The 13,370-nt window shown below is 40.9% G+C and overlaps 1 protein-coding gene across 12 annotated transcripts in view; it reads left to right on the top strand.

Annotated features, from left to right (window-relative positions):
• The window catches only part of ARHGEF28 (Rho guanine nucleotide exchange factor 28), a 117,420-nt gene extending 104,587 nt beyond the window's left edge, over positions 1 to 12,833 (top strand). For 11 of the 12 annotated variants that reach the window (XM_063179675.1, XM_063179684.1, XM_063179677.1 and 8 more), the window contains one exon: positions 11,747 to 12,833. In XM_063179675.1, coding sequence (XP_063035745.1) covers positions 11,747 to 11,907 — 161 coding nt within the window. In that variant the 3' untranslated portion in view covers positions 11,908 to 12,833. The remainder of the gene's footprint in view (positions 1 to 11,746) is intronic. The other variant, XM_063179685.1, reaches the window with a different exon arrangement.
• The last annotated feature ends 537 nt before the right edge of the window (positions 12,834 to 13,370 follow it).

The following is a 13,370-nucleotide window of genomic DNA, read 5'->3' as shown; positions in this document are numbered from 1 at the left end:
TGGAACCTGGTAAACAATGATTAGCAGCACCCCCAAAAAAGTCACCACAGTTCTGCATATATAATCATTGTAAACTAATTTTTATATTGTTGTTGCTGACAGAACTCCTTCTGATTTTTCTAAGCTGGAATGTAACTGTGTCCCATGCAGCACACATTTTAAAACAGCATCCTTTGGAGTCAGTGACAGGCCAGCCCCTTACCACTTGGAGAATTGCATGTGAAGATATGTTTCAACCTATTTTTTTCTGGTATGTCTAATAATATTTTTAGTAGTGCCATTTTTTTCACTGTCTCACAGTGACTGAATTATTTCTGATATTTTTTTTCACTTGGAAAGATGGAAAGAGGGAAATTTTTAAAAAGCAAAGGGTGATATGACCCACGGAGCTCCCCGTTTGTCAGGGAGCCTCCTGAACAGGTGTCATATTTTGTGCTACTTTAATTTTTTTGTCTTTTTTAATTGACTAGATGCCACATTGAGAACAATTCTAAATTGATTTTTCTGTGTTTAACATTTCCCTACTAATTTAAGTGCAGATGGTGACAGAGGTGATCACAGGACCCATTCAGTGCTCACTGTAAGTTATAATGAGAATAAAATTAAATGGAAATATATAAGAATATGAAGTTGAGGAACATCAGCACCAGCATCTTCCAAGTTCAAAATCTCCTTGATTTATTAGAACAATTGAGCTGTTACTTTTGACTCTGCAATAGGCAACAGCAAATTCTCCATACCACAAAACACTGATTTTCATGCTCTGCTGGAAGATTTCCATGGCTCTGAGATACTTGGAGGAAATGAATCAGAGAGGAAGTTTTTTTTTTCTCTCTCCTGAATAACACTGCCATTTGTTTAAAGCAAATGGCAAAAGGGATTAAATCACACAGCAGTGTGATACCAAAGTCAAAAATATGTCATTATATGTCACCTGCAATTAGTATATTTCAAGACACACATGCTTTTCACCTCTGTAGAAGTCAGATTTTGTTGTTCTGTTACTAATTTTCTCATCTCAAAACACTTTTCTAATTTCTGAAAATAACCACAGTAGATGCAGCACTGTAACATAATCCTTTAATTAAGGCAGCTAATGTTATTCTGGTTTTATTTTGTACAGTAATGTAAATAATGCCTATCCTGTGTAATGTCTGTCTGATTTTATTCTTTCTATTATCTTCTCCTTTAGAGATCATTCATTTGTGGAGGGAAGTTTAAAATAGTGCACATCTTTAAGGTTACAAATGGAGTAAAAAAGATTGCCTGACCCTGTCTTTTGAGATACTACCGGTGTTGGTGTAAATCTGCACACCATATTCAGGCTTTCATTAACTGCAGACTTACTAAACAGCAACAGGATGATGGCTGAATCTTTCTAATTTTTCTCACACTTATGGTTCCACCAACTTCATTGTAGTGGTTTATGGAATCAGTGGAATTAGTGGTATCAACAAAATTGGAGTTTTGTGGATTATCCCCCTTATATGCAGATTTATTCTGTACCTGTATTGTGTTTTTTCCATGGATAGAAGTTTCAGGGAAGTAGAGGGATGAAAGGAGAAAGCAGAAAACCAGAGGGTTTTTAGTCAGACAACTGGTTTATAGTGAACTGGATCCTAAGCTCCAGCTCTGGGATGTGCAGGGATGTGACTTGGATAGCAAGTCTGCAGGGGAAGAGGTAATCTCAGGAAAAGGGCCACAAAACGGCAGTCTTGCTGGTTGTTTGATGTTAAGAAGATTCCTCGGGAGGTCTTTGTTTTCCTTGGGAAGTGCTCTCTGTGGGTGGAGACCTGGCTGCAGTACCCTGCTTTAGTACATTAAAATATTTTGTATGTATTTTGTAATGAAGTTAGAGCCTGAAATAGAAGCACTAGTGTAAATAAATAATTCATTCTAATAGCTGAGCGAAGCTGTTTATGGATGATCAAATTTTGCAAGATATTGAGTATGCAAACACACCCTGTAAAACCATGTAGCTGAATCACCAAGTGTATCGTCTGGCTTAGTTTGGAAAGTACAGCCTCATTTTAATTATTTAGTATAATACTTTACATATTCCAAGAAATGGCCTGTAGCATGTTGTACAAAAATAATGAAGTGTTAGTAATATGAAACCTCCTCATCATCATCTGCTGTTAAATATTTATTAAGACACTGGGGAAGATTGTCTGTCTTGTGTGGACACAGGAGCCCCCAACTGCCTTCCAATAAATTTCATTGGCTGTCAGCAAACTGGTAGAGGAGATTTCATGGAATATATTGTTCCCCCTTGCCAGATGCTGTAGAAAATTTCTTTTGGGTATGAATTTTTAGTGGGGCAGTAGAGAGGAGAAGCCTTGGTGCTGGTATGGAACTTAGTTATAGTTTAATCAGATAGGAAGACTTCCAACAGTGACCTGCTGAGATTCCTTGGGTGTTCCTCAGAAGTTTGATCTAAAACTGGGACATAAATGATAAAAAATAGATATGATTTTTCTGTATTTGTTTAGGATCTGTTGTAGAAAAATCAAACCCATGTAGTTTAAAAACAAGTCATTAAATATATTCCATGATAAAGAATACATGAGAGACCGGGAAAGCAGGGTTTTTGGCAAGGATGATTTTTTTCTTTCTCTTTGTTAATTGAATTTTAAAATATAAGGTAATTGTTGCTGACAGAAAAACTGCAGGGAAGCTGTCTTCTGTGCAGAGCAACTTGCCATTGAAGCACAGTGCCACTGGGGAGGGGATGAAGGTCTAAGGAAGGCTCCTGCATTAAACACAGGCAGTTTAGAGCTGAAGTGAAAATGAATATAGGCAGGTGTTTTAAAACTTGTAGTAAAGGTGAGGTAGAAGGAGGAGGTGATGAATTCAAGCTTAAGGGTAAGACCAGTATTGCTCATACACAGGAGGAGTGGGAGCAGAAGAGAGGAAAGTGGATCCAAGTGCTCTCCACACACTCATGAGATGGACACACACGCTTATTTGAGAATTGTAGGGTTTAATGGCTTTGGTGTACAATTTTTCCTTTACCTCTTGTGCAAACTGTTTTCACAGCAGTTATATGTTCACACAACTTTTAGCAAACAGTTAAAAAGGGCATTAATTTCAAAATATTCAATCACACTGAAAATTCCTATGCTTACAATGCAAAATATGGGCAATGTGCAACTTTTCCATTTTTTTCTTGATTTTTTTCAAGGACTCCAAGAAGAAAACATAAGTGCATATACTTCTTGCCAAAAATGAATAAAAATGGCTGTGCTAATACTCAATATGCAATAAAAATGTAGTGAATATTTCCCTCAGTTTTGACTTTGGGAGAGAACAAGTATCTTTGCGACTGTAGATAATAGGCTTCTCTCAGATGCTCACTCATATAGTCGTGCTTGTATTTTTTCCTGTATTAATCAACAGCAGCAGTTTCTATTAAAGGGTAAGATTAGCATGTAATTGATTTGAAACAGGTGCTTTGCCTGATTTTTTTCTTCTGCAGCAATTCTATATATTGACTTAGTGCTCTTCTGCTGGTCTCTTTGAGTTTTGATCTTGTCAGCTTTTATGAGTAAGAAGTGGTGGATCTGGTCTGTTGTTGGGAAATTACCCTATAAAACCAAAGTGCTTAGGAGGAGACTTGAGTGTTTTATAAATTACCTCACCCTTTTGGCTCTTGTAACAGACCTGTGCCCTTCTGCTACTCAAGAAAATGTTTGCCAAAGTCCAGAGCACTCTTCTTTATGTTGCACCTGAAAGACTGGCCAAACGCTGGGGACTAAATTGATTTTTTGCCAAGGTCTTTGATTTCACGTTTATTTCAAAGTAAAAAAAAAAACAAAAACAAAACCAACAAAACAACCCGCAACCAAAGAGTGCCCATAAAATATGAGGCAGAGTTAATCAACACTCTAACATCTGTCTGTGGTAACAGTTCAGAAGAAGAGTTTTGATGTGTAAATGTCCCCTTTTTCAAAGGGAATGACTTAATGTTCCAGAGACTGCTTTTTCAGGGCTAATGCTGGCAGTTTCTCTTTTTTTTCGGAAGGGAAGGAGATAAAACCTCACTGCAGTGTTTTATCTTCAGGGTGCAAATTGGGACAGTGGGTGAGGGAAGTGTGTGGATGTGCTGGCAGGCGGCAGAAAGGGGAACTGGTTCATTGTCCCTTGAGTCCTTGGTAGTGCTGTTTGTGTCTGTAACTTTATGGGGTTTCTGTTTCTCCGTTCAAGCAGGAGCATTCCCTACTGATGGCCGTTTTTTTTGTTTTGACTTCAGCCTGCTGGCCAAATGACTTCAGCAGATGATGGGCTGGGAGGAAATGGTTGCAGACCACTTAGTTTGCACCCGCGTTGGACACCTGAAAAAGGAGGCCGAGGGGGTTTTCAGTGCTTGCCCACCACCGTTGTCAGTGGGCAGGCGAGCTGCCCTGCCCCTGGAGGGGTGCTCTGTGTGGGTGTGCTGCTGCCCTGGGCGCGGCAGGGGCCCTGCGGCGGCAGCTGGTCACGTTCCTTGTGATCCTGTGTAGGAAGGGTGTTCTTGGGGTTTTATGGCTCTTCCCTCTTGATCATCTGAGTGCAGCTGTGTTTAATGAGCTGGAAAAGAAGTAGGTCAATAAAACATGTGTTCGTTGTTAGCAGAATACCTGTTGGACCACGTGTTTGTCTGTAATTGACCATCTAAAGCTTCAAAGCTTAGCACAAAGGCAATTTAATAGGGAATTCTTACTTAAATAAATTAATAATAAGCAGAAGCAGACAGCTGTCAGGCAGTCTGCCCTCCCAAGGTGAGACTGTGGGTATTTAATGCACAGACAAATTATGATTTCAAGTCAGACCTATTTTTAAGTCTCTCTTATTGATATGCATTAGAAAAACAACATGCCAAAAATAGCTTGGAACCTGTGTGCTTCAAAAACCAATACATCTGATAACATAGCCATGTAACTTGGTTAAAATTTTAATCAACCTAATCAATTTTAATCAGCATGCTATGAATTTGATGTCGAAGTGACACTATCAGTATTTGAGCTTGAGTTAGTTTTAAAATATTTTCTTTGGTAAACACCAGTGTTAGAAATAATATATTTACTGGGCCTTAATAAAAGGAAAATGACTGCATCGTCACATTACTCCAAAACCTGGAGTATGAGTTGGAACTTTATGATAAATGCAATTTTGCTGGAATAAATATGTATTTTGTGTTTCTGGTGCCAAGAATTAAGTCCAAATTGTCTAGACGAAACTTCTCTGAAGACTTATGAGGCAAAGCCTGAAAATGGACCTGTATTGTTTTACCTAAGCCAGCAATTACACAAAGAGTGGAAACATAATGGCAATCCGAGTAATTTTACCCTGATCAAAAATGCAGCATTCAGATACAGAGAAGAGTTATGTTTCAGAACCTTATTCATCATACACTTTGAATTCCTTCTGTTCTCTCTTATAACAAAAAAATGCACCAAAATATGCAAAGACTAATTAATGTAGGAGATCTTCTGAAATAATTTCTCATCTGATTTTTTGTGTAAAGATCTCTTACTCATGAAGGTGCTTGTTTGCTTAAGAAATACAGTGGCTGCTTTTTCACAGGGTTGGGCTGGTCAAAAGTAAATAACAGCATTACAATTCCCAGACCGATTTTCTTGACTTATTCAGTCAGCTGGAAATGGATTAGGCTCCTCTTTCCTTGGAAGCTTTAGGGTCAAAATATTTTTTCCCAGTGTTTTTTTGAGACCTGGTACCAAGTTCAGTTCCTGCTGTGAAATCAGCTTTATTGAGTTGTGAAGGGCCTGGTTTGTGATGGTATGTGAGCTATGTTCAACTGCCAGTGAAACTGTTGGGAATTGTGCTCAAATATTCAAGGCTCACACATAACTTTTCTATAGCAAGTGCTGTGTTCTGGATCAGTAGCAGCAGTATCTTGGTTGTTCCAGGTGTTGCCCTGGTGTTCCAGGTGCCCAATACCACTGCATGGTGTTCCCTTTCTTCCACTAACTTTAAACAACTGAACCTGCAGTATGGAAATGCTGCATTGCAATCTGGGAAAGTCTTAGTAGGCCTTAAAAAAGGCAATCAAAACAGGTCATGTTGCCTTTCATGGTGAGGAAAGGGAGAGAGGCTGAGGTGCTTGGAGTTCCCGGGGGAATTGGCTGTCTGTTGCTAATGAATCTGCATGGAAACCGCTGGGAGCATCATTAGAGACAAAGAGCTGCTGTGGGATTTGCCAGTGGGTTTTTCAGTGGATCCCATGGGGAGTTAGGCTGCCATTTGCTGTTGAACTGTGGTGGCAAATGAGAGCCTGTTACCCTTGAATTCCTTTGAATATCCCAGACCCGGTAGACACTGGTTGTTAGGTGTCTGCTTGTGCTTTGCATTATGCATGAGTGCCAGTGTGGGGATTAAATAGAGCAGCTCTGCCATTTCAAATAGCTGTGGCCTGAAGCTGATGTGTCAGCTGTCAGTCCAAATGAACTTGGTACCAAAAACCAAAACCCAGCTCTATTTATTAATTCAGAAGGTTAGTGGTTTTGTCACTCTTCAACATATTTGTTGCTAAAAGTGGCATAAATTGCTCTTCATTTAATGCAGTTTTATTATGCAGTTTTATTTGGTAAAGAGGGCCAATGTGACAGATCTTGGAGAGTCACAGCAAGGTAATTGTGGTGCATTCCTTCCACCCTCCCTGCCCCCCCTTCCCCCCCTAAATTTTTTTCTTCCCTTTTTTTTCCCTCCTTCCTTTTTAGAAATGACTAAGAAGTAAAAAAGTATCCAGCCCGCCCTAACCTCAGAGCTTACCCTGCTTTGAGGAGGAGTTTGAATCTGAGGCCTTCTGAGATCCCTTCCAATTTGAATTATCCTGTGGTGCTGTGAAATCAGGGTCAGAGCTGAAGGAGGAACACTAAAGGCTTTCTGTTCAAAACACAGAGATTTGAGAGGTTTTTTGTTTGGAGTGTTTCTTAGTGCCTTGGTTCTTCTGTCCTTCCCACAATCTTCACTGTGTGCAGTCTAGCCCTAACATCAAGAGCTCTGATCCTGAGGGAGAGAGAGGAGGGGTGAAGGGGGTGAAGGAGAAAATCTGTGGCATTTATTTGATGTGGAAGTGCTTACATCCTATGACAACAGACAGGAGGTGAGAATCAGTGTGAGTAATGAGTTGTTTACTTGGCTTTTGTATCCCCTGCCCCCCCAGGTACATGGGCTGTGTTTGTTTTTGTATGTATTGATTTCAGATTCCTGCAAATACCATTCCTTTGTCCTTCACCTTGTCAGCAGTTTGTGAGATACTACTAATCCTGTCTCTTAATGCTGTGGAAAAGGTTAGTCAGGATGCAGAATGCTACTTGTTTTTTCTTTCTTTTCCTGTACAACAGTAACATGTTTTCAGCCAGGAGCTGTCGTTTCTTAGAGTCCGGACCCAGACCCTGTTTGAAAATCTGAGGTCCCCTTATAAACTCCCTTGAGAACTGATCCCACATACGACAGGCCTGCCATCTGCCATTGTTTTTATATTGAGGTGGTCTAAAAAAGATGGAAAGAGTAGAGTGCCTCTCAAACAGTTCCTGATGTTTGTCCTCATGGTACCAGACCTAAACCCAAGGAAAATGGGGGAAAAAAATTGAATTTTAGTGTTGAATTTGACAGTGTCTGTGTGAATGAGACAATTTGTGATTAGATCCAGAATTTGTTAGAAACAGCCTCTAACTCCTTTTGCAAAAATTGGTGAGGAAGACTGCTGGGAATGCCTGGGGTTTCTTTATTCAATGAAATGGTCTTGGCTGAGATTAAAAGGAGTAAAAGCTGTACTTTAGGAGTATTTAATACTGAGGTGTGGCACAGGCTACAAGTCCCAAAAAGGCTGAAGTGCTGTCACAACATACCTAACATTTGGTCACCAGCCTCAAGCACACCCTTTTTTCCCTTGGGTGTTTGACCAGCGCAACTTTGAGAGTGGATTTCTCTGGTCTGCTGTTCACTTTTACCTAGGGTATCCATGGTGCAGCTGTGGATCTGGCCTGTTCTTAAGGAAACTCTACCTGGAATATTGTAGGAGAAATATGTTTTATGTAAGTGAAAAACAGGTGAAGGGGGTTTCAGTTTGTGCATAAATTCTGGGGGCCATGGTACAGAGAGATGCTGACAGAGTGGGAGGGAGCAGAAGGCCGTGCCAAGAGTGGACTGTGGAAGGATCCGAGCTACAGCTCAGTTTTGTTAAAGCTTTGGAAATAGTCAGGGAGTATTTTCTGCATTTATCTAACTGTGAAAGAAAAACATTGCAGATGAGCAAGTGGATGGCTATGGCCAGGTACAGTGCTTTGGTTTGTCCTCTCTGGGAGGGTGTGAGAGCACGGCAGCAGGCAGAGCCCAGCCCGGGCAGCAAGGGTGTGGGCAGGGGCTGTGTCCAGCCTTTGCCCGGTGCTGGTGATGTGGGTGCTGGTCTGGTGGGCGCGCTGTTGAGCCAAACACAGCCTGCCAGAGAGAGCGTCTGCTGGTTGCTTGGAGGACAGCAGAAAAAAAGGGTAAGTAAATGCTGAATTTAAACAAAGGGGATAACACAGAACTCATTTTATGGCTGATTTTGACAGGTGAATTACAATCACATTGATGGAAGCTCATAAAAGGCCAATGGTCTGTATTTGCCTGACTCTTGATCCATAGTGATTCTGATGTTTGCCTCAGTGCAGCAGAGAATGGGCCTGGAGAGGGACTGGGGAGTTCCCATGGGTGCCCCAGCTGCCAGGGGATCTTTGGAGAGCTTCTTGGGTGTCACTTTCTGATAGCAGCCCCTTTGCCTTGCTGTCTGCACAAATAATCAGTTTGTTTTCCTTTTTTATTTTCATTAAGCATCCTCAGCTCTCAGAGTTCTTTAGTAGACATCAGCTGATGTTTTCAAGTCTTGTTTCAGAAGTTTCCTCCTTGTTTTGGGAGAGCATTTCAAGAGGAAGGTTTCTCCCACCTTTCTCCTGCTTGGTAACAAGGGCAACTCAGTTTCCCCATGCTACACCAGAGAGCTCGGGGGAGGCTTCTTGGCTGCTGTTACATTACAACAACCAAGGCCGACTGTCCACTCAGTCCATTTTCTGTCTCCCTTCACCTGAAACTGTTGTTACCATTTTTAGCACTTCTTCCACACTACCCTTGGGGCACATCACGCTGCTGCCTGTGATACCAGCTGGTCTACTGGCTCAGCTGCTTCCAGCATGGCACTGAGCAGAGAGACAGCAGCCGCCCTCCCCGATGGCAGCCTGAGTGTGTTGGCCTTGGGGACACATTGTGCTTTTGTTAGGCAGAGTCTGTGTTGAGTGCCACCTGAAGAGCATCCAAAACCAGCCCCTTCCCTCCTCAGTTGGATTAAGCACAACCTTTCCAGCCTGAAGCCACTCAGTGCCCCAGCAGCAGCTGTGCTCCTACCTCCTGGGTGCTCTCCTGCTGTTCAGGTTTCCCAGATGCAACATATTTAGGAAAAAAAAATAAAAAAGAAGCTGAACTAGTGATAAATCATTTATTTTGATAGTGACAGGGTCTGATTTGTTTTTGTAGAATGCTGAGAGTTTTCACTGCTCAGCTCTGCTGCTTGTAGTTATGACAGTTAATGAGAAATGGTTTGGAAATAGCTACTGTTTTAATTGCTGAAGCAATTACTATTTAGTTTTGATGGTGGAAAATTATTGCATGTAAGGTGTTTCTTGTCTGCGTATTTTCAAATTTGTAATTAGGCTTCTCAAATTATATACTTCATAAACTTTGGAAACAGATCTTTCAAATAAGTGTTTACTCCCTGGTGTTCTTATGTACATAACTAGGGTAATGTGAATAGACTCACAGGACTTAAAAGAAATATTAATGTGGGTAAAATTACCCAAAAATGTAAGTGTTTAGAAGTAGAGGAACTTCAGCTAGTAGGGCTCTTTTTAATAAATAAACAACCCAAATGCATCCAATTTCCATAAAGGTAACAGACAGATGTATTTTTGCTTTCTTCTGTGGGCTGGAAATTGCAGTAATTTTCTAATATAATCATCAAAAAGAAATAAATGCTGGCATCATCTTCAAAAAATCAGGCCTGTTTGACTAAATTAGGGAGTCAAGATTTTCTGTGTTATGTATTGCAAATAACTCACAATCAAGCAAGACTTACTCTGGATTTTCATTAAGACTGAAACTTAATTCAGAATAAAACAGTAAAAGAAAGACAAATGAAGACTAATTTTTGTACCATTCTGTGTCATCCCACTATGACTAAGCTCATTTACAAATACCTTGCTCCTGCCATTGGCTGTGCAGTCTTAGCAGCAAGAATAAGATGCATGTGGTTTATGCTGGGAGCTGCAGCCCCAAAGCCTGTTTGCTCCCCCCAGCTGTGAGAATATCAAAGAGGAGAAGATGCTGAAGGCAGAGGCTGCGATATGATGTGTTCCCACATGCCCATTGCATAATCATCCCACACTGCTCCACACAGCCCATGCCAGGGAGCAGCCAGAGAGCCTAGGCTTTTCAGGGTGCCAGCAAGCTTGTTGTGCCTTGAACTCCTGCCTCAGCAAACAAGACTGATGAAAGTCTCATATATTTGGGGAATGCCAAATGTGGGCACATGTCACTATGAATTGCTACCAACTAAGCAACATGGTGCGTAAAAACACAAATAGGTCCTTCATAGCAGATTTCCATTGCACATACACGTGAGAAGTAGGGACCAGAGCAAGCCTGAAATGTCTCTCCAGCTCTGCATGAGTGATCAAGGCTCAGAGAGCCCCAGTTCTTGGTTTGTGTGCTTCTGGCCATTACCATGCTGTACAAGGAGTTCAAATCTCCCTTTCTTTCTACAGAGTCCTTTTTTGAGAGGGAAGAATGAAAATTTAACCCTCCTGATGTAATAGAAGAGTCGGTCAGGCTACGATTACAGTGAAAAGTATTGCAGCATATCCATTACAGATATTTTTCATTGCTATGCATGAGGATACACATTCTTTGTTACCTAGCTTGTTTTTATGGTAAAGTTGCTTTGAAGAAATACAGATGTAGAAAAGTCAGGTACTGAGTTGCAGGTCCTGAGGGCCCAAAGTGCTACAAAGTGCTGACTAGGAGTAAAACCCAGCTGTAGTCATGTTGTTTTGGTTTATAAAGCTATATATGGATCATCATAGAAGTGTTCATTGTGGAATGCTGGAAAACAAGTACCTGATTCTCTGCATTTGTGGGAGAAAATTGGAAAGATAACAAGATTGTTGTGAAATAATGTTCTAGTGTTTGGATGCAAGTGTTTCTCTACACATCACGCCAAAAAGATCAAGACAGAGTGGAGTAGGTAGTTTATGTCAATAAACACAGGTAAACTTAGTAGAAAAAGTGGAATGCAAATGCCAGCCATGTAGACTTCTAACTTTGGTCACTTAATTCTTTTGCATCTATAAAAGGAAGGCTTACTAGTAAAATTCTGTGTAATGATGAAAACTGTATTAATGTTAAAACTGTATTAGTACTAGCAAAGATACTGATTATATGCTGTGTGCTTCCCTCCAGCTCAATTCTGACCTTGTTTATGTCTTTCTTTCCATTATTGTGTATCTGTTTAGTAAAGTATGGCTACACATTTATAATAATTATTATTGTTAAGGTACCTCTCACCAGGCCGTAGTATAATTTGTACTAGAGTACTGTTTTCCTTTCCAGACAGATGCAGCAAACTATAAAATGGTGCTAATGAAAAAGTCAGAATTTGCCCTTTTTGATGGCAGGGGCAGAAAATGCATTGTCCTTCTCTTGTGTGTTACAGATCTGAGCACATCAGAGACCCAAGGTTCCCAGACAAGTGTTCCAAACCAGGGATCCATCCAGTCACCACAGGTGGATGAACTGCTGCTGAACCACCAGCCTGAGAGCCTGCAGGATGCAGAGAGTGGAGCCAGAGTAGAGGAAAAGATTGTTTACCTCTGATAACTTGTTTTCTAATCTCAGTAGCACTTTGGAAAGACAGCTGTATTTGCTTTTCTAAATTTCTGTAATTGTTCTCTGTATGACCATCTGGCTTTAAGGGTAGTATTTAATAGTAAATGCAAAGTTTTCCCCATGATAAATATAGCAAGTAAGTTATTTTGAAGCCATTGTTGAATAATCTTTAATTTATGACATGATTTCAAATGCTTTGCAAGAAGCAATGAGTAGCAGGGGAGACATAACATTTTGAAATTGTAAAGGTGGCACCAAGGACTGTGAAAGCTAGTGTCGATTTTCTTGAGTCCTCTTCTTACAAGGATGAGCTAAGAGAGATGGGTCTGCTACTTGAGATTTCAGCGTGTATCAGTAACAGCTGTGATATTAGAAGACAGCAATGTAACAATGATGGCTCAAGTCTTTGCTGAAATGTGCTATATACCCTTAGCTGGTGGGTCATTTTCCTTATCTTCTAGCTCAGGAACTGCTCAGAAGGGGATGTTTTTATGGTCTGAGCATAATTGCATAATTGTGTTTTCTCATGTCCCAGGGCTTATTACTATTTTGATACTACTGCCAATTTCTGTGCAGAGATGCACTAAATCAGTTATTGTGTTATAACTGTTCCTCATTTCAGTAAGTGTCCTTACACGTTAAAATTTACCAGATGAAACTATATCACTGGTCAAAAAAAAAGAAAGGGGATAAATAGTAGGCTTCAGTTAACTGAATTCTTCTGAAACTCCACTGCTTTCCTATGTAGAAATCAGATAACTTTCTGCTTTCAGATTCCTGGGATTCTCTGTCTCTGTCTGTACAGGCAGTAAGAAACCTGTCTTGTGCCTTTTTGTGCCTTTTTGTCTTTCTGAAAAATACATACACTTCTGTCAAACTAAATAAATGTTATGTGCATTTCTATGAAACTGTAATTTTGATTCATTTTGAGATCCTCCAGAGAAATAAAAAAAAAACTGGAGGAAAAACACGTGTCTCCAGGCCTTGTTTGCACTGAGGTGTGCTGCAGATGTGTGCTGCTGGTCCAGCATAGCCAAAGCCGTGTATTTCAGCTGACAAAACCAAGGATGTGCCTATCACCACTCAGCATGGCTGATGGCATTGGCAAGGGTGCAGCAGAAACGCAGCTGCACAGCTCCTGGATGCTCCTGCACAGCTGCCTTACATCTGCCCGCATCTGCCCAGCTCAAGGAGCAGAGGAATGCAGGATTGCTCCCACCCCTTTGACTGGGTCAGCCCCAGGTGCCAGTGGTTTCCATTTTACCCTAAGCCTTGTGTTGTGCAATGTCTTTTGCAGGGCACAAAGTCTTTCTTAGATGTCTGCATTTGTCAGCAAGGGTGTCCTGACTGAGAAGGATTCTCTTCCAGGGACTTGGGTGCTTCAGGGAATACCCGAAAGCAGAGCTTTCTGAGCTGCATCTTACTGGCCTCCAGAGTAGTAGTTCACTTGG

This window comes from Melospiza melodia, chromosome Z (assembly GCF_035770615.1).
Source record: "Melospiza melodia melodia isolate bMelMel2 chromosome Z, bMelMel2.pri, whole genome shotgun sequence".
NCBI lineage: Eukaryota > Metazoa > Chordata > Aves > Passeriformes > Passerellidae > Melospiza > Melospiza melodia.
The sequence above is the reverse complement of the archived record's forward strand: the minus strand, read 5'-3'. Positions and strand labels throughout refer to the sequence as shown.